The sequence below is a fragment of the Lepidochelys olivacea genome (assembly GCF_965140295.1).
Source record: "Lepidochelys olivacea isolate rLepOli2 genome assembly, chromosome: 2".
Lineage (NCBI taxonomy): Eukaryota > Metazoa > Chordata > Testudines > Cheloniidae > Lepidochelys > Lepidochelys olivacea.
In genome coordinates this window covers 210,254,200-210,276,246 of record NC_140412.1, presented here as the reverse complement: position 1 = coordinate 210,276,246, position 22,047 = coordinate 210,254,200, and the positions used below count along the sequence as shown (strand labels likewise).

The 22,047-nt window shown below is 42.2% G+C and overlaps 1 protein-coding gene across 1 annotated transcript in view; it reads right to left on the bottom strand.

Annotated features, from left to right (window-relative positions):
• TRA2A (transformer 2 alpha homolog) overlaps window positions 1-22,047 on the bottom strand; it is a 51,660-nt gene that overhangs the window by 12,992 nt on the left and 16,621 nt on the right. Inside the window, exons 3-4 of the mRNA XM_084618394.1 lie at window positions 16,406-16,577; window positions 1,748-1,936 (exon numbers count right to left, since the gene is read on the bottom strand). Of these exons, the coding sequence (XP_084474520.1) occupies window positions 1,748-1,936; window positions 16,406-16,577 (361 nt within the window). The remainder of the gene's footprint in view (window positions 1-1,747; window positions 1,937-16,405; window positions 16,578-22,047) is intronic.

Sequence of the window (22,047 nt, the reverse complement as noted above, 5' to 3'; positions counted from 1 at the left end):
ACTTCAGCCGAACTGGTGAACAAGAGGGAGCATGGTCTAGTACTGTGGATATGAACTGTTCCCATTGAGGATCCAACCATCAATCACACTTCTTCCTGCAATCCAAAATCCCACAAAACTTTGTGGCCAGAAAGAAGTGCAAATATGGGCACCACAAGAAGAAACTGGGCCTCACTTTGGAGACTGGGGGCAATGTGTTGAGTAAGGTGCTGATAATAACGATGATTTCCCCCATTCCCCAACCTCCTTCCATCCAACTGTTTCAAGTTATTGTGGAATAACAAAGTGAAGTAACTGCAAGAAAAAGAAAGGAAGCTTCTCTTTTCCTCACTCCTAAAAGCTACAGCCTCTGGTAGCTTTCTTCCTATCTCCCATTCCTCTCCCATGAGTGCTTAACAAAAAACATTAATAAACTGATGTTCTACACCCATGAGCTATTCTCCATTTTACAATCAAGAAACTTAACCTGCAAATTACTCATCTGTAGTTACACAAGAAATCGGTGGCAGAACCAGGAACTGAACCCAGATCTCTCAAGTCTCAGTCCAACGTTAACTGCTAACCCACCCTTCCTCTTAATCAAAATGCCTTCTACCTTAGCAAAGGAAGTTTTCTGTTTCTCAGCCCCTGGAGTGCAATCAATTGGGTAGCTACCCCGTCATGACCCACTGGTGGGGAGAGTAGGGGAGGTGTCACATCCCAGCATTTGAGAAACTAGTTTAAAGGAAGCAGCATTGACTGCACACTTGAAACTGCTGATGTGGTGTCTATTGTTCTTCATTTTGACAGAGCATTGTTTAGAAAAACTGGAGATACAGTATCTTTAATTGAGGTGGCCTCACAGCCACTAGAAATTTCAATATAATTTCATATCTCGGAAGAAGTAACAATACACCTCTTTTTAAAAGAGACACTACTTTTCTAGGGTGTTCTGTACCCCTCGTGCAAAAATCAATTTAGATTCTTGGTTTCCATTCTTTCCTCCTCAACTGACCATATCATGGATGGAGAATGATCACTCCCAGGAGCAAGGTATGTCTTAAGTGTTTTGCATTGATTAGTAACCCACTGACCAATAAAGGCACATACTGACAAGTCAAAGTAAGCTTTCCAAATCTTGTTCCTTAAAACAATGGTGACAGACAAAAGCTTAAGACTATGAGGGAAAACAGTGGTATCTCACAATTCTGACAGATAAGAGACTGCTCAGGGGAAGAGAGAAGTGACTTTTTAAAGGTAGATGTTTAAAAAGTTTAATAGTTTAAAAAATCCATGCCCTCTAAAGATTTTATTTCCTTTTTGTAACAGATGTAGTGAGGCAAAACAGGGCTTGCATTAGTGAGTAGTTATGGTTGTGTTAATGGATGTATAATGATTTTACTTTACAACTGTCAAGCCCAATAATGTTTGCAAATTAAATCCCATTGCTTAAACAGTATACTGGTATATAAAATTACAGTATTTTATAAACACTAAACCATTACTTCTCATGAATTTGACCAATGTACTATTTAAATGGCGATTTTCAGCATTTATGAGATTCACAAAATACAATGCATCCGATGAAGTGAGCTGTAGCTCACGAAACCTTCTGCTCAAATAGATTTGTTAGTCTCAGGTGCCACAAGTACTCCTTTTCTTCTTATAAAATACATTTAAATTCTTTAATTTATAAAAATATCTGTAAAGATTTTTACAAATCTGTAATAAGAATCAACTACAGTCAAGAGCAACAACATTAATTTACCTCTTTAGAATCGTCTATTCTCTCAAAATAAACAAAAGCGAATCCTCTTGATCGTCCAGTCCGCTGATCATAAACCACATTGACGCCACTCAAAGGTCCGTAACGGGAAAAGACTTCACGCAAGTCTCGCTCAGTGGTATACAAACTGAGGCCAAACACTCCAAGGCATGTGTTAGGATCTGGATTAGCCTGTTAAAACAAAAGTTCAAAATATATTCCATTAAAATGCTATTACTATCATATCCGCCAACTACTATTTGTTTTCCTGGTTATTCAAAGCTTAGCATTTCAACCTTAATAAACTAAAAGATATTTTCAAAAATCAAACTTAATTTTTTGATAAAATCTATTACAGCAAATTAAATATTGGCAAACAATGCTGAATTCACAGTACTGGAAACCGAAGCCCCTTGTTCACCTACAGAACAAGTACAATGTAGACGCCTACTCCAGAAGCTTTCCGATAGCTGCCCCTAGCTGATATGCTACTGGCCTGATTTGGAAGGACAGACACTAGTGGTAAGAGTAGCACTACTCTCCATTGAGATTCCATCCTTGACCTCTCTGCAGAGACTGGAATGTCATTTAACACTCTATTCATGGATATTTAGCATAGGGATGTCTGAATTCCTAATTTATCTTTTGCTAGATATGGACATCTCAACTATTACTATATCTGTAATCTCCCCCAAAGACTGAATATTTCTGTCACTTTCCCCCATAATAGTTCTATGTCTGTAAATAAAAGGCTCAATTTAGGTTTGTAAGGTGCATCTCTCTAAATTGTCCTATCCCTCTAAACTGACCAAGATCACAAACTCATCTTATCTAGATAGTATAGATGTGCACTATTTTAAGGGACCTTGGCACTCCAGAGCCAGCAGGACTAGAGTTCTGCAGCAAGATGCCAGGATTCTTACATGGTAGACTGGAAATTCTTTGGCACCTCCATTTCAGTTGCACTTTACTACTTAACCTACTTTTTTAAAATATAAAATTGAACCATACAATCAGTACAGTACTTCCTTTTATTACATTTATTTTATGTTGTCTCCACATTTTCATTTTTTGATATGCTGGATATTTTAGTTTTAATACAATCCATTGTAGAAACTATTTAGAAACTTTTGGAGCTGTCGAAGCACTTTAAGACTGTAGGATTAATTGCAGTAGCTGAATGTTTCAACTACAATGATCAGCAGTGAAAGTTAATAAGACTGAAATTTAATCAATCATTTTTAGATAGGACAATGATATGAATGGAGCAGTTCACACTTTTCAGAACTATGGTTTCAGATTTTCTATCCACAAGAAGTACACTGGTTTACAGGTAATTTTCTTCACAGCTCCAGGGATCAGGAACACCCCTCCTCCCATACACACACTTTGGAGCATAATTCCACAGCCATGAAATAATTTACTGACATTTTCAGTGACTACTAACTTGATGCAAGTCACTGATTTACATAAAAAAGTGTAATTTCATTCCTTAATTCCCTAAGGGATCCCACATCTCTACAATTGGCATGAACCTCTTATTCCTGTCAGTTATTCTAAAAGTAATACTGTTTGTGACAATGTGTGGGACCTGTGCAATTTGAAATGAGGTTTCCATTCTGTGTAAGGCATAAATACACATTAAATCTAAAAATCAAGCATCTGTATGATAATTTTGTTCTTGTCATTGTTAGAATTTAAAATTACTAACTGAAATTTTAGTGAGAAAATTTGTTTGTACCTTCAATTGGTTTACTTTATTCAACAATGTCAAATGCACAATCAGTTTGAATTATTTCTTTGTGTAAATCTTATACAGTAAAAGAGAATGTTTAAAAAGAAAATGCAATTGTACATGCCATAAAAACTGACAGGGGATTCCTGGACAGACATGGGTTCCAAAACTACTACTATAATGACCAGATCACAAATTTATGGTGTTTCTTTAAGCACTGCTCCTGACTAAACCATTTTCTAGCTGGTTTTCACACTTGTTTATAATTTACACAGCTTAAAGTTTTCCGTGTCTGAGTGTAAGCTCATTTACAATATTATATCGCAATGTTTATAATTCATGGTGAGAACTGATACAGACACGGACTTAAAAGCCAGAACGGACCATTGTAATCATCTAATCTGACCTCCTGAACATTTCAGACCACAGAATCTCTCACACTCACTCCTGTAATAAGCTCATAAACCTCTGAGTTACTGACGTCCTCAGATCTTCATTTAAAGATTTCAGTTTCAGGGAATCCAACATTTACTCTAGTTCAAATTAATTAGTGAGTGACCCATGCCCCATGCTGCAGATGAAGGCTAAAAAACCTGTCACTCTCACCTGGGGAAAAATTCCTTCCCTACCTCAAATATGGCAACTGCTTAGGCTCTGAGGATGTCAGCAAGACCCAACAGCCAGACACCTGGGAAAGAATTCTCTGTAGTAACTCAGAACCCTTCCCAGCTAGTGTCCCATCTCAGACTGTTGGGGATAATTGGTACTAGGAATAGTGGATGGGCCACTGCAGGCTATCATTATACCATCCCCTCCGTCAACCTATTAAACTCAGTCTTGAAACAAGTTAGGAAATTAGACAAAAGTTTCTAGCCATCAGAGGAGTGAAGTTCTGGAACAGCCTTCCAAGGGGAGTAGTGGAGGTGACCAGGATGGTGATAGTGACTGTGAAATGCTCAGGGAGATTAAAGAGGCTATTAAAATATAAAACTCAGTAATAATGGGGGATTTCAACTATCCCCATATTGACTGAGTACATGTCACCTCAGGACAGGATGCAGAGATAAAGTTTCAGAGTAGCAGCCGTGTTCATCTGTATTTGCAAAAAGAAAAGGAGTACTTGTGGCACCTTAGAGACTAACCAATTTATTTGAGCATAAGCTTTCATGAGCTACAGTATCCAATGAAGTACTCCTTTTCTTTTTGAGAGATAAAGTTTGATACCTTGAATCGGGGTGGGCAAACTCTTCAGCCCAAGGGCCACATCTGGCTATAGAAATTGTATGACGGGCCATGAATGCTCACAAAATTGGGGGTTGGGATGCAGGAAGGGGTGAGGGCTCTGGGGTGGGGCGAGAAATGAGGAGTTCAGGGGGCGAGAGGAGGTTCTGGGCTGGGGAAAGCCGTTGGGGTGCAGGCTCTGGCTGGGGGTGCGGGCTCTGGGGTGCAGGAGGGTGCTCTGGGCTGGGACCCAGGGGTTTGGAGGGTGGGTCGAGGATCAGGGCTGAGGAGGGAATTGGGGCTCAAGAGGGGGTCAGGGGTGCAGGCTCCAGGTGGCGCTTACCTGAAGCAGCTCCTGGAAGCAGACACATGTCCCCTCTCCAGCTCTTAAGCAGAAGTGTGACCAGGCGGCTCTGCGTGCTGCCCCGTCTGCAGGCGCTGCCTCTGTGGCTCCCATTGGCTGCGGTTGCTGACCAATGGGAGCTGTAAGGGCAGCACTTGGGGCAGGGGCAGCATGCGGAGCCCGCAGCTGCCCCTCTGCATAGGAGCTGGAGTGGGGGACATGCTGCAGCTTCCAGGAGCCGTGCAGAGGCACACATGGAGCGGGGCAAGCCCTGAACCCTACTCTGCGGCAGAAAAACACAAGAGCCCAATACTGTAGCATTAATTTCAGAAAGGGGTAATACACAAAAATGAGGAGGTTAGTTAAACGGAAATTAAAAAGGTACAGCACCAAAAATAAAATCCCTGCAAACTGCATGGAAACTTTATAAAGACACCATAGAGGCTCAACTTAAATTTATACCCCAAATTAAAAAACGTAGTAAGAGAACCAGAAAAGAGCCACCATAGCTAAACAACAAAGTAAAAGAAGCAGTGAGAGGCAAAAAGGTATCCTTTAAAAAGCAGAAGTTAAATCCTAGTGAGGAAAATAGAAAGGAGCATAAACTCTGGCAAATTTTTAAATTATATTTAAAAATATAATTATGAAGGCCAAAAAAGAATTTGAAGAACAGCTACCCAAAGACTCAAAAAGTAATAGCAAAAATTTAGTATATCAGAAGCAGGAAACCTGCTAAACAACCAGTGGGGCCATTGAACTATCGAGATGCTAAAGGAGCACTCAAGGACAATAAGGCCATTGCAGAAAAACTAAATAAATTCTTTGCATCAGTCTTCACTGCTGAGGATGTGAGGGAGATGCCCAAACCTGAGCCATTCTTTTTAGGTGACAAATCTGAGGAACTGTCCCAGAATGAGTGTCATTAGAGGTGGTTTTGGAACAAACTGATAAACTAAAACAGCAGTAAGTCACCAGGACCAGATGGTATTCACCCAAGAGTGCTGAAGGAACTCAAATGTGAAACTGCAGAACTATTAACTGTAGTCTGTAAACCTATCATTTAAATCAGCTTCTGTACCAAATGACTGGAGGATAGGTAATGTGACACCAATTTTCAAAAAGGGCTCCAGAGGTTATCCTGGCAACTACAGGCCGATAAGCTTGACTTCACTACAGGGCAAACTGGTTGAAACTATAGTAAAGAACAAAATTGTCAGACACATAGATGAACATAACTTGTTAGGGAAGAGTCAACATATTTTTTGTACAAGGAAATCATGCCTCAGCAATCTACTAGAATTCTTTGAGGGGCTCAACAAGCATGTGGTCAAGGGAAATCTAATGGATGTAGTATACTGAGATTTTCAGAAAGCCTTTGACAAGGTCCCTCACCAAAGGCTCTTAAGCAAAGTAAACTGTCATGGGATTAAGAGGGAAGATCCGCTTATGTATTGGTAACTGGTTAAAAGATAGGAAACAAAGACTAGGAATAAATTATCAGTTTTCGGAACGGAGAGAGGGAAACAGTGGTGTCCCCCAGGGGTCTGTACTGGGACCAGTCCTAGTCAACATATTTATAAATGATCTGGAAAAAAGGGTAAACAGTGAGGTGGCAAAATTTGCAGAGGATACAAAACTACTCAAGATAGTTAAATCCCAGGCAGACTGCAAAGAGCTACAAAAGGATCTCTCAAAACTGGGTGACTGGGCAACAAAATGGCACATGAAATTCCATGTTAATAAATGAAAAGTAATGCACATTGGAAAACATAATCCCAACTATACATATAAAATGATGGGGTCTAAATTAGCTTTTACCACTCAAGAAAGAGATCTTGGAGTCATTGTGGATAGTTTTCTGAAAACATCCACTCAATATGCAGTGGCCGTCAAAAAAGCAAACAACGTTGAGAATCATTAAGAAGGGATAGATAAAAATATAGAAAATATCATATTGCCTCTACAGAAATCCATTGTACGCCCACATCTTGAATATTGCATGCAGGTGTGGTCGCCCCATCTAAAAAAAAGATGGATTGGAATTGGAAAAGGTTCAGAAAAGGGCAACAAAAATTATTAGGGATATGGAATGGCTGCCGTATGAGGAGAAATTAATAAGACTGGGACTTTTCAGCTTGGAAAAGAGACAACTAAGGGGGGATATGATGAGGTCTATAAAATCATGACTGGCGTGGAGAAAGTGTTATTTACTCCTCATAACACAAACTAGGGGTCACCAAATGAGATTAATAGGCATCATGTTTAAAACAAACAAAAGGAAAAAATTCTTCATACAACGCACAGTCAACCTGTGGATCTCTTTGCCAGAGGATGTTGTGAAGGCCAAGACTGTAACAGGGTTCAAAAAAAAAAACCAAAACAAAACAAAAAAAAACACTAGATAAGTTCATGGAGGATAGGCCCATCAATGGCTATTAGCCAGAATGGGCAGGGATGGTATCCCTAGCTTCTGTTTGCCAGAAGCTGGGAATGGGTGACAGGGAATGGATCAGTTGATGATGACCTGTTCTGTTCATTCCCTCTGGGGCACCTGGCATTGGCCACAGTCGGAAGACAGGATACTGGGCTATACGGACCTTTGGTCTGACCCAGTATATCTGTTCTTATGTTCTTTTTGTTTACAAAAACTGGTTATCTTCTCAAAGAAAGATCAGGTTAGTCTGGCATCACTTATTTGTAAAACCATGTTGTAATTTTATCCCAATTTCCATTTACCTCTATGTCTTTAATTACTTTTTCAAAATTTGTTTGAACACCTTGCATTCATCTGAGGTCAAACCAACAGGCCTGTAGTTTCCCAAGTCCCACCCCCACCCCCCTTCTTAAATATAGGCACTCTATCTGTAATTCTCCAGTCACATGGTATGACACCCAAGCCTACGGATTCATTAAAAATCCTTGCTATTGGCTAGCAATTTCATGAGCCAGTTCCTGTAATATTCTTGGATGGAGATTACCCAGGCCCCTCGATTTGATCTCCTTAAGCTGTTTTGAGTTTGGCCTCCCCGTACAACGTGGTAGTTTCTACTTCCATATCCTTGCTCCTATCAGCAACCCTACCACTGCCCCCAAGCACCTCATTATCCTTATTAAAAACTGAGGCAAAGTATTTGTTTAGGTGTTGGGCCATACTTCTTATTTTAATCTCCAGCATGTCCTCAGTGTTTAGCAGTCCCACCTTCCTTCCTTGTTTTCTTTTTGTTTATATGGCTAAAGAACCTTTTACTATTGGTTTTAATTTCCTTTGTAAGGCCCAGGTCTGCTTGACTTTTGGCACTTCTCACTTCATCACTATGCTTTCTGACCTACATTGGTGGGTCAAGGAAAATTGTTTATTCTCTCAAATATACAAATAAATAGGAAATCAAGTCTATTCAAAGTATTTAAAAGGGGAGATGATGAAATGTTTAGATCTATCCATAAAGTTAAACAGAAGAAAAAAAATGTGTAAAAAATGCACAATGCCACGTACTATTACAGGAGGAACTGGTGGTCATCTCTATATTTAGGCTTCCTTACACTTTCCATTATATCAGATTCTTATAACTCTTTTTCCAGAAGCTTTAACACCTACATTGTTCACAGCAGGCTTTTGCAATTTGACAACTGAAAAGCCCTTCGGTAGAAACACGTCTTTAATCCCATGAAATTCCTTTTAGATTTAAGCAGCGTTATAAACAGTTAAATAATTTCCCTTCTTTCACTAGCATTCCTCAGGAAAATTCTGTCTGCATGCCAAAATATTAACAGAACACAGACATTCTAATGAATCAGGCTGCTACAGCACACGACGTACACTTCTATCCTGACATAACGCAGTCCTCAGGAGCCAAAAAATCTTACCACGTTATAGGTGAAACCGCATTATATCAGACATGCTTTGGCCTCGAGCATTTCCTTTATTAATGGTCACTTCCCATCCCCTGACTGATCCCTCTGAACCCCCAACCCATCCAACACCCCCCCCCCACTCCCTGACTGCCCTGACCCCTATCCACACTCCCGCCCCCGACAGACCCCTACCCCCCGGACTCCCACGCCCTATCCAATGCCCCCTTTCCCAGTCCCCTGACCGCCCCGCCCCCCAGAACCATCCAACCCCCCCCCCCCCCCAAGACCCTCTGCCCCTTATCCAACCCCTCGGCCCCAGCCCAGCACCCTAACACGACACTCAGAGCAGCGTGTCAGAGCCAGACACACTGACGCGCTGATCCGCCAGAACGCACAGCCCCACTCCGCAGAGCGCTGCTTTACTGCACTATATCAGGGTAGAGGTGTATTAGAAACACCTGGGCCCTACCAGAGCAACCTAGTAGTGCTGTTTAGGGAAGCAGCTTGACCAAGCCCCCTAATTCTCCAACCACATGGGTAGAGCCCTACAAATCTGTGGATATCCACAGACGATGTTTGCAGACTGGACACGGATAAAATTTTATATCCATGCACAGCTCTACACATAGGACTCTGAGGCCATGATCTGGGTCTCTCCCCATCTCCCTGCCCTTGGGGGCATCATATGAGACAAGAACTCCCTCAGCTCCAAGGGCAGTTGGGAAGAGAGTAGAGACAATCAGACCAGGATCCCCCATCTACCTCACTGACTCTGCACATGGCACCTGTAGCCCACTCCTGCTTTGGGATAACAGTCTTCTGCTGATGCCAGTTAATATGGTCAGTTCTTAAGTGGTAGAAATTTTGCTGCACTGCTGAGGGGTTGAGGTCTCAAACTTTCTTGATTATCCATGATGGTGATTGTTACAGCCGTACAACCTGCTTTATATTTTTCCCTTTAACAAACCTAGCGAAGTGCAATACAAATAACTGCTTTAAAAGAAAACTGTTTAGGTTACAAAACCAAGAATGCAAAAGTTAAGAAGGTCCAGATTTATAGTTGCCTGTGCAATCTTAATTCTGCAACTTTGTGCACATGCATTTTGACAATCTTTAATCACATTTTCCACCCCCCAAAGACACCTACCTCATTTAGTCCACAGATTGTATGCACAAGGGGGAAGAATTTAGGTTGCATGGACAACTGTGAATCTGACATTCCCCAACTTTCAAGTTATTTGCTTTGTAACCTAAATAACTAAGGGTAGGTTTTTTAAAATGTAATTTCCTTCAGTGTTTGTTAACATACTTTTAAACCTTAAACAACCTTTTTTAATGCATTTTTGTATATATGCGTAGAATGCATACACTACTCGTAAGTGTGAGTGCCTAAAAAATTGCCACTCAAGTAAAACACATACTCATGTTGTACACATGTTCTAGGCTGAATTTTATACCGAAAATGTTGTATTGTGCAGAATAAATGAAATGGGCATATCGCCATATCCGAAATGCTTTCCTCATTTGAACCTTCTAAAATATTTTAAGGTAGCAAGGGGGTCAATAGCCACTTTTGATATGGAGAAATGTATTGTCTTATTTTGGACTGAAGTTAGCTACCATGGTTACATAAACTAGTGTATTTCCCAAGTTGAGCAATTTAGACTGCTTATTGATAACTCCAACAATAATGTAAAGAACATGTAATCAGGCAAACTGAAGGCAAATGAAATTTTGTTCCACCTTACACGCTGACTTTCAGTGTAGCACTAGTCTGGAATTTGAAGCTGCTATGTTTTTTTACACCACAGATTGCTAGATGCTAGCTAAAAGCCTAAAAACCATTTGACACCACCCCAAAGCCCTAGCTGAAGTTTCAAAAGTGTGAAACATCTAATTTAAAAAACAAACAGAACTCTGAAAAATACCACTAAATAATGGCTAATCAACAGGGGCGTCATGATAAATAGGTCTTTCTGATTCAGTAGGATTCATTTCTGCTGTAATACGTGGTCACTGTATGGAATCGGTTGAGAACCAATGCAGATGACTGGATAAACCAACAGAGGTTTATACCAGGATGGGACTACCAGAGAAATTGTCTCCTTTGCAAAAGGTAATTTACATGACATGACAAAAAAAAATGGAGGTTATGTAGGAGCAGGATTTTATAATTGTACTATAAGAATAGAGGTACTAATGTATGTCTTGATTTCATTTTACCAGCTACACCATTTGAATAGCAGAAAGGAATGACCCTCTGGGACATTGGTAGAAATGCATCTGACAGACTGCCAGTGTCTGTACTGATGTTAAGGCAGGGACAGACCAGAACAATCCTTATGACTGATTATGGTCACCCTTTTGTTTTAGGATAAGTTATGATGTCTACTAGGATTTCCTATATTTTACAAATTATGCACTCTAGTTAAATGTACTCTACATTTCTTTGTTTTAAGGTTTAGTAAGTAAGAGACAGGATCTTGTATTGTGTCTATGTTAAGGAGATCCAAAATAAACTGACACTATTGGTATTCTCAAAGGTCTCTGTAAAAGACTGTTTGTGTGAATGAGGAATGTATGCATCAGGAAAAGATAAGGTGTGAAGGCCATTGTTATAGCCAGATGGTCATGGAAGAAGAAGTGAAGAGACTTAACGGACACCAGAGAATCATCAACATACATCCATAATGAAGGAAGGGCAGACTGACGACCCTGAGATGAAGGCTGGATCAGAACCAGGACAGGAGGACCCTCTCGGAGGTGTATTGGAATGTTTACATCAATTAAGGAGTAACCCAGTCACAAACTGACACAGCAAAATCCACAGACTTCAGAGAAAAAAAGACGGTAAGAACAGGGTGCTTGGCCATGGAACTTTGGGTTTGTCTTGCCACACTCCAGGAGCATCGGCTCACGACCGACAGAGCCCTACTCCCCTCTGCGACCAATCTGGCTGGCCACTAGATTGATCCAGACTCTGGACTGGTAACTATAAACATCAACTGGCAGGAGTGTGTGTGTGAGAGAGAGAGATTGAAAAGCATATGCTAACTCCTGTATTCTCAATAAATGCGGTGTTCTGCCTTCTCCCCTATAAAGATCCCGTGTGCTTCTTATAATAGTTAGAGCTGCTCATCAGACTGGAATCTGGACTATGTCTAGTAATGTACCAAGTGAACCAGGGTAGGCAGAGATAGGAGAACTAGGTATTGTGCCTGAGACCATGGGTAAGCAACGGCCAGATTTCAAACAGGCTCAACGGGGAACAGTTTGGTAGGAATATTCTTTGCTGTTTTCAACAACCTTGTGACTTGGGAGAAACCCATTATGAGTACCCAAATGCCCATCAGGACAGACAGATAATCCCTGGAAGCCTTAAGATCAGCCCTTTAAGCCTCCTTGGGAGACAGAGCCAGAAACTAGGGACAGATAGGGAAGTATTATTACCATGATACAAGCCACTGGTGAAATCTCATCTGGAATAGCATGTGCAATTCTGGTCTCCCATGTTTAAGAAAGATGAATTCAAACTGGAACAGGTGCAAAGAAGGGCTACTGGGATGATCAGAAGAATGGAAAATCTACCTTATGAGAGGAGAATCACAGAGCGTGGCTTGTTTAACCTAGCAAAACAAAGGCTGAGGGGAGAGATGACTGCTCTCTATAAATGCATCAGAGGGAAAATACCAGGGAGGGAGAGGTCTTTAAGTTAAGTGCCAGTATTGACAAGAACAAATGGATGTAAACTGGCCATCAACAAGTTTAGGCTTGAAACTAGACAAAGGTTTCCAACCATCAAAGAGAAGAGAAGTTCTGGAACAGCCTTCCAAGGGGAATAGTGTGGCAAAACAACTAAATTGTTTCAAGACTGAGCTTGATAAACTGACGGAGGGGATGGTATGATGAGACAGCCAACAATGGCATGCAGCCCATCTGTGACAGCAACTATCTCCAACGGCTGGTGATGGGACACTAGATGGGGAGGGCTCTGAGTTACTACAAAGAATTCTTTCCCAGGTGTCTGGCTGGTGGGTCATGCTGACATGCTCAGGGTCTAACTGATCATCATATTTGGGATCAGGAAGGAATCTACCCCCAGGTGACATTGGGTTTTTCACTCTCCTCTGTGGCATGGGACTTGGGACACTTCCTGGTTTAAACTAGAGCAAATGGTGGATTCTTTGTAACTTGGAAGTCTTCAACTCACGATTTGAGGACTTCAGTAATTCATCCAGAAGTTATGGGCCTATTACAGGAGTGGGTGGTTGCAGTTCTGCGGCCTGTGATGTGCAGGTCTGACTAGATGATCATGATGGTCCCGTCTGGCTTTGAAATCTGTGAACTTCTCTCTCAATCTGATACTAATAATAGGAGTGGGGGGGGGGGGGGAAGAAGGAGAAAGGGGGAAGGGTGTTTTGTGGTAGGATGGTTGTAGAGGCCTTTGAATTTATCAAGGTGGAAACTACCTTGCCTGACAAAGCCTAGCAAGCCAGAGATTCTCTTTTGCAATCCAGATATTTAAACAGCTTTTCTAGTACCTTTTCTGGTAGTCAACACATGGAGGCTTTGACTCAAGACTAGGAAGGACATCTATTCTCCAACAGGATCATCCTGATCATTTCTACCAAATTGGGGGTGATCAGAATCAGAGCCACTGAATTCAGTTTCCTCAGGACCCAACAGATCAGAGAAAAAAGGTATACATTAGATGAACTTCCTAAAGGATCAGAAGTACGTGAGTTGTCCTTTATAGTAAGTGGATAGCTGGACAGCGTTGGTATTCTTAGTAGTCACAAATACATTTGCAGGAAGAGCTCCTTTCAGCTTTCATTCCCCCTGGCAGTAAAGACTTAAGTCATCCATTTTAATCGGATTAAGCTTGCTGACTCAGTAAATCATCTCGCGGAATACCAAACAGCATATTGCCCAGCCCATCAGGATCACAGGTTCTTGTTGTCATCAGACTTGTGGGACTCTCTTGGTCTTGAACGAGGGTCAAGATCCTGTGGGCAAGCTTGCCGCAGAATCAATCAGGCATACTCCAGTCACTATAGTGCCCCATGTTTCATTTGGATCTTGCTTCTGCTGCCATAGCTACAGAAGTGCTGAAGTAAGAGTGCCTGACTCACTAAACTAACTGTCAACTGGAGCTGAGAGACAGAGGACTACTGATAGGAAGGGCTCTGATGTGGGCTAAAAGCCTATATGGGAGGTAGAGCTACTTGCAACAATGTAAAGAGCAGCACCTCAGATTTCAGACTGGCAGATTTCTTCCAGAAACTAAAGTAAGTCAGACAGGTACTGATTACTCTTGATCATGGATCAAAGTGACACACCAAAATGTATGATAAAAAATAAATCTTATCCAATTCACATTTACACCAATGCCTGATATTCCCCAGAAATTTTTGTATACTTTGCCTTTTTGTTATTTCCTTTGATCCAGAATGGCTTCACTACTTTATTTAATGTTTCAATATAGTTTTGTCTTGCTCAAGTCTGAGTAATTTGAACAAGGATGCCAACTCCTCCTTCGGAAGATTATTGCATCAATTGCATGTTTAAGCATTTTTTCCCCTGAAGTTCAGCCTAACTGGCTCCATTTCACTCCATAATTTCCAGTTATTCCTCCCTGTACCATTAAGCAATTTCTTCTTTATCCTTGACACCCTTAATTATTTGTGTTTGTTACAGCATGGCTTTAGTAGTTTTTTTAGCTTAATAAATATTTCTTCTAGCTTTTCTTCATGGGCAAGTCCCTCTATACATACTGCTATCTGTACTGCCCTTCTGTAAATCTCCTATTTGCACATAGTATCCCAAAGATGGCTCAACCATTGCTATTACCTTTCTAACGTGCGAAACAGACAGCTAGATATAACAATAACTATGCCACTGTATCACATTGCAAACTTATGCAATAGGTTACAATCCCTGTTACAGGAGGGATTAATTTAATATTGCCTCCCATCACCATGGTATGTGAGAAACCTTTCACGTAAAACCAACGGGAATAGTGAAATTCCTAGTGTTTTTGATAGCATCTCTGGCACTTGTCCATATAAAGAAAGAAATTCTACTTGGGTCTTTTGTTTTCAATTTTTTAGACTTTATAAATTTACCTTTTTGGAGACTCTAGGAGTTTTACCTGGGTTGAAGGGGGCGGGGGGGGGGGGGAATCAGTGCTGTAAGTGCCTTTCTTATGGTAGAAAGACCTTTTTGAAGAGGAATGATTTGCACTGTCTTTTCTAAAGTAGTAGCAGAATTTACTCTTGCATCTCCTTTCAGCCCTCACTTAAGAAGATAACTAGCATATTTCCTAAATTTTATTATTAATTCCAGCCAATTTTTCTAAGCGTTATTTAAACATGTATTCTCAATATTTTAAGTGTATACAACTCCATTTGGCATGGTCATCTGCAAATCTAATTAATTCATCCCCAGATCATTGATAAAATAGGCTAAAATCAATTCCTACACTGACATTTCAAGAAGTCCTGCCAAACAGTTAATTCAGACAAGATGGTCAAGTCAAGCAAGATGCAGAATTACTCCTTAGTTACATCCTGTCATCTTTTATTCCTTTTAATTTTGTATTTGTCCAATACAGTGAAATTTCATTAGATAAAAATTAATTTGAGGCATATTCAAGTGTGTCAGAGAAGTCTAGATATCTTTCATAGGAAATAATGTCTAAGAGTTTAAGTAGAGAACCAGGAATCATGATCCAATCCTACCAATGTAATGTCTAATCTTAGGTAAATAATTTTAATCCCTCTATTATCCCCCCTTGCTTGTCTTTAAAATAGGGGTTTGGTGTGTTTGTAAAGTGCTTTGATATACTTAGATATTGCCTTTCATAAGTATACATAATAAACTAATGTTTACACTGTAGCTAAATAAAAGTGTAGTTTATTTTAAAAAACTTATAACAATGTTTATTCTTCAAAAATCCATGCCACTTTTATTCATTCAATGCCAACAGATTTGTTCCCCCTTACATGCTATCATGTTGCAGATGAGACTTTGTGGCAAGGCTAGATTCTTTACTCCTCCGGCTGGAATCATTATATAGGCAGAGTCCTACATTATGTTCCCAAATCCCATCCAGCCAAAGCACTTAGCAGAACTGATTAACTCCAGATGCACCAAGACGAGAGCCCACAGAGCACCTCCCTCAAGAAGGCAGCACAAGAAATGCATCCTAATCATAGCCCTTCTTTAGCTGTTATTGGACATGAATAGTCACAAGTGCCCTGAACACAGTACACTGCAAGCTATGCATGGATAACCAATCCAGAAATCTCTTACTCCTTCAGTCAGGCTTAGAGGCAGACATCTCCTGGAGTTTCTCTTGTCTTATTCATCCACATACACAAAGAAAATACAGTAAACTCATAAGCACTTTGAAAAAAGAAACTAGCCTCCCTTATGATAGAAATGTCCACAGCGAGCGATACCTTACATCATTTATTTAAAATACTCAGCCTTGATTAATACCACATACTCTGCTGCCAGTGTGCCTTCTTCGGTTAGACATTGGAGAATGACTGCGGCTCCTTCGGCGACGATATTCAGGTGTGTACGATCTGCTTCGAGATCGTCTCCTATGCGAATGAGAATGAGAATGGGACCTGGAGCGAGTGTAACGTCTGTGAGAATGTCTTCTTGATCTGGACCTTCAATGAAGAAAAAAGTTTTCAGAGGTATATATAGAAATTATATATATGATATGTATGTGAAATACACGCAATAAATTAAATTTTAAAAAGTACATGTCCCTAAAGGAGATTTCACAAATTCACTATCACCACACACAATAAATAACATTTAAAATATTGTTTAAATTCTACTTCTTAATGTGCCTATAGATTTGACAACTGCAGATTTGTAGTAGTTTAAAACTGGACTGAGTCTGATCAGTGATGTGATTCAAACTCACATGGCAAGTACACTTTGGCCATGTGAACTGGAATATATTTTAAATTAGAGAAAAGATTTCTAATCTTACACTCACAGCATGTTAAGATAAAATGACATCTTTAACATGCAGTGATATGGAAGCCCAATATACTATGTTTTAAGGAAGTCTTACATCAGCAGGGATATGGACAGATCTAGCAGGACTTTTCTGTCTAACTTTTATGATTGAGATAAACCTAAGCTCAACAGTAATCCAAAATTAAGGCCAGAAGGACCATGCTAGTTTCAGGTAGGTAGGTTGTTCTTCACATCATTCACACATGTCCAGCTGTTCTCAGTAGGATGGTACAAAACTGTTCAAAGTTATGTGATTTCCACACACAAGTATCGTAGTCACAGGTAGGGTACAGTCCTCCTGGCCTAACAGTCCAAGAGAAACATACTGCAACAGCCAAAGAATGCCTGACAGTTTGCAGAGTTCAATTCATGGTCTTTTGGCATTCATATCGTTTATGCTCATTAAGAAACCTATGCTCTAACACCTCACAACTAACTGCAAGTCAGAGGACCTGAAAAGTTTTGGTAAACCACAGAAATTGTCTGACAGTAATTATAAAGAAACCAGTTTGGTTGATTTGAAGTCATTGATCTCAATTACATAAGTTTAGAGATCATCCTCAGAAATGCCCTTTACAAAAACTTCACTGTGTCATTTAAAGTTTGGTTGTATTCAGGCTTCTACAGATTTGACCGTTTAGTGATTGCAATTGACAGCAACCTTTTCACATTCAATCATTCTCGTAACATAGCCACAAAGCTCCTAAGAGCTTCCAACTCAAGCTTCTTACCTTTGTCATCACTCTGAATGGCCTTCGTGGCTGTTTTTCCTAGATTCTAGCTGTGGACACTTCCCTGATGGCTAAATATCATTTTGCATTCTAACTGTGAGTACCACCAGTCAGCCTTAGGGTACGTCTATACTACATGTGTAAGTGCAATTGCAGCGCAGGCAACTATACCCACACTAGCTTTAATCTAACTAGTGTGGGTAACAGTGGTAGGTAGTGAGGATGTGGCGGATGGGGGGGGGAGGGAAAGCTACCGCAGTACAAGCCCTCCTGGGACTATGGCTACTGCAAGCTATGCATGGGTAAAACAGTCAACAAATATATGCACCACTCTTCCAGTCATTCCAACCCTTCTAGACTGAAGTTAGCACAAGTATGCCTACCCACATTACTATGTCACATTTATTTGTGGTTCAGACATATTCCTCTACTCTTTACACTCCAGATTTCCTTCCAAATAGCTTTCTCCAAAGACCACAAGTCCAAGTTTGCCTTCATGCAGAGCGATAAAAACTGCCTGCCAGCCTAGCAACAACTGCTAGGTAAAGCATAAATTACAGCTCCACCAAAAAAGGATGAGAACCTTTAATAAATGGTGTAACATCCTATGTAATTTAATTTACCCCTTCTGTTTGAAACAGTCAGCAACTATACTCATGAACCATTATCCCTTGCTCATTTAGCCCTAAGATACTTTTGGTATGTTTTTCTCTCTGGTTCATCAGGGTATTTTTATTCTACTGAATGCAGTATCATGAGTGGAGGAACCAGGAAAACAAAACCTCGCGGTCCCAATTATATGACCTCATCCATCTCGCACGAAAGTGGTTACGAACCGAGTCCTGGAGTCTGGAGGAGATACTAGAGGTTCTGGTCATCGACTGGTACATGAGGGGACTACCGCCAGACCTTCGTGCCTGGGTAAGCCAGAACGAACCTTCCACCTATGACGAGGTTGTCACACTGGTAGAAAGGCGAAGGACAGCGAGGGAGCTGACCCGACCAGTAAAGGAAAAAGCACCCCAGGTTAAACTAGCAGCACCATGCCCTAGCGCTCGGGTGACTGGGCCACCAGGAGAACCCAGGTGGAAAAAGAGAGGGGCTGAAGGCCCACCAGAAGCCACAAAGAGTCGGAGCACTGAGGGGGAAGAGGATCGTGATGTTAGACTACCCAAACTAAGAGACCGGGGAATGCCTAGGGCTCCATACAGATGTTTTGCCTGCGGGGAGTAGGGACACACAGCTGCACAGTGTCCCAATGCCGAGGAGCCTATGTAGTGTAACCTGGGGAACTAGGCAGACCCATGCTCCCAAATCCACCTTGTGGGGGTCTCACTAACCCCACATATGTATACTAGACCAGTGAAGCTAAATGGGGTAGAGACCACAGCACTGGTTGATTCGGGGAGTGCTATCACGCTTGTCTCGGGGAAGCTCGTGAAGCGCAGTCAGCTGCTGTGGGCTATGCGTATGGGGATAACATGCGTCCATGGGACAGTTGGTTATTACCCCACCATCCCAATAAAAAAATCGAGATTCAGGGGAACACTACTGAGGTAGCAGCAGGTGTAGTCCCTAAACTCCCATACCCAGTGCTCATCGGGAGGGACTTCCCAGGGTTTGGAGACTTTCTCCAATTCTCCTACCGGGAGTAAGGGGGAAGCCCTGAAAGTAATGAGGCATCCACAGTAGACTGGCAACCCCCAACCTTCTCTGAAATATCCCCCGATTTGTTATCCACTCCCAGTCAGCGTAGAAAAACAGAAAGGGAAAGAAGGGCAGCTAAGGCCTTGGGAACCCGAATACTGGCCCAAAGCCAGAGGATTGCTCTCATAGGTAGGTGGACCCGAGCAGCTGCAAAGGAGGCCACCCAGGAGGGAGAAGCACCCAAGTCTGACCCACACCCTTTCGCCTCTGAACCAGTAGAGGCAACAGAGACTGGCCCCTTAGATCTTGGGCATATTAGCCCCAGGAGAGAAAATTTTGGACAGTACCAGGCTGAAGACCCAAGGTACGACAACATTAGGAAGGAGGTGACTGAAATAGGTGGGGTCCCCGTGGAAGGGAAAACCCAGGGACCAGGACCCTACTTCATAATGAAGAAGAATCTCTTACACCAGGTTGCACCAGTACAGGGGCAGAAGGTACAGCAGATCCTAGTACCTCAAAAACACCAGAATGCTGTATTAAGTCTGGCCCATTGTCATCTTTTGGGGGGGGGGGGGGGGATTTGGGGGTAGAGAAGAGCCTGGAACAGGTCCTGTGATGATTCTTCTGGCCCAGAGTATATGAAGAAGTGCGGAGGTACTGTGCGTCCTGCCCGGAGTGTCAGCTGCACAGTCCCCGTCCCCAATTGAGGGCACCTTTAGTACCCCTTCCCATGATAGAGGTCCCCTTCGAGAGAATAGCCATGGATCTAGTGGGACCCCTGGAGAAGACAGCCCGGGGCCACCAATATATACTTGTTCTGGATTATGCTACTCGCTACCCAGAAGCTGTCCCCCTGCAGAACACGGCCTCTAAAACGATAGCTAAAGACTTGATGGGGATCTTTGCCTGAGTGGGGCTACCAAAGGAGATATTAACAGACCAAGGTACCCCATTTATGTCAAAGCTAATGAAGGACCTCTGTATGCTGCTCCATATACATACCCTGAGGACTTCAATCTATCATCTGCAGACCGATGGGCTAGTAGAAAGGTTTAACCAAACCCTCAAGGCAATAAGGAAAGTGGTAAATCAAGACGGGAAGGATTGGGACACCCTACCTTATGTTTGCAATCCGTGATGTACCTCAGGCCTCAACTGGGTTTTCCCCCATTTGAATTATTGTACGGACGCCACACCCCATGGCATACTAGATACTGCAAAAGAAATTTGGGAAGAGGAACCCAATGAGGGGAGAAATATAATTGACCATGCGTTGCAGATGCGAGAACGGATAGCCCGGGTCACCCCTATTGTATGAGAACATTTGGGAAAGGCGCAGGAGGCCCAGCGAATCCATTACAATTGCCAGGCAAAAGTCCAACAGTTCCAACCAAGGGATTGGGTGATGGTGTTGGTACCCACGGCAGAAAGCAAGCTTTTGACCCAATGGCAGGGGCCCTATGAGGTCGTTGAACCTGTGGGGGAAGTAGCCTACAAGGTGTGGCAGCCAGGACACCGGAAACAAGAACAAATTTATCACATTAACCTCTTAAAGCCTTGGCACCAACGAGAGGCGTGTGTAGTGGCTCAAGAGACACCGATCCAGGAAAATAATATGCAGGAGCAGATCAGGATATCCACTGATCTGACACCAAACCAGAAGAAGGAGGTAACTGAGATGATCAACAGATACCAAGACGTGTTTTCAACCAAACCAGGCCGGACCACAGAAGCATATCACCACTTTATCACAGACCCTGGGGCAAAGGTAACTTTAAGGCCCTATCGGGTCCCAGCAGCAAAAAGGGAGGAGATCAAGGCAGAGGTAAAAAGGATGTTGGAGCTGGGAGCCATCGCAGAGTCCCACAGTCAGTGGTCAAGCCCGATTGTGCTGGTGCCCAAACCCGATGGCACCACTAGGTTTTGTAATTACTTTCGCCAGCTGAATGAGATACTCATATTTGATGCATACCCCATATCAATGAGTTAGTTGACTGCCTGGGCAATGCCCGATTTTTGACCACCCTTGATTTAACAAAAAGATACTGGCAGATTCCCCTTGCCAAAGATGCGAAAGAAAAGACGGTACTCTCTACACCAGAGGGTCTGTTTCATTATACTGTTCTTCCTTTTGGACTGCATGGGGCACCTGCCACCTTCCAGCGTCTTATGGACAAGCTCCTACAGCCCCATACCAATTATGCAGTGGCTACCTGGATGATATGGTTATTCACACCCCCGACTGGGAAACCCACCTAGGAAAGGTGGAAGCGGTTCTGGACACGCTAAGACAGGCTGGCCTCACAGCCAACCCAGCCAAGTGTGCTTTAGGGCTAGCTGAGGCTAAATACCTTGGCTACATTGTAGGAAGAGGCATGGTCAAGCCCTAACTAAACAAACTAGAGGCTATCCAAAATTGGCCCCGGCCGAATCAGAAAAAGCAAGTCCGGACATTCCTGGATGTTGTGGAGGTACTACCGACTATTTATTCCCCATTTTGCTACCAGAGCGAGTCCCCTGACAGACCTGATAAAAGCCCGGGGTCCAGACATGGTGAAGTGGACAGATGCCGCAGAGAAAGCATTCATGGATCTACAGACAGCCCTCTGCAGTAACCCCGTGCTTATAGCCCCAGACTTCAACAAAGAATTCATTTTACAAACAGATGCATCTGAAGTAGGATTGGGAGCTGTCCTACTGCAGATGGTCAGAGATGAAGAACACCCAA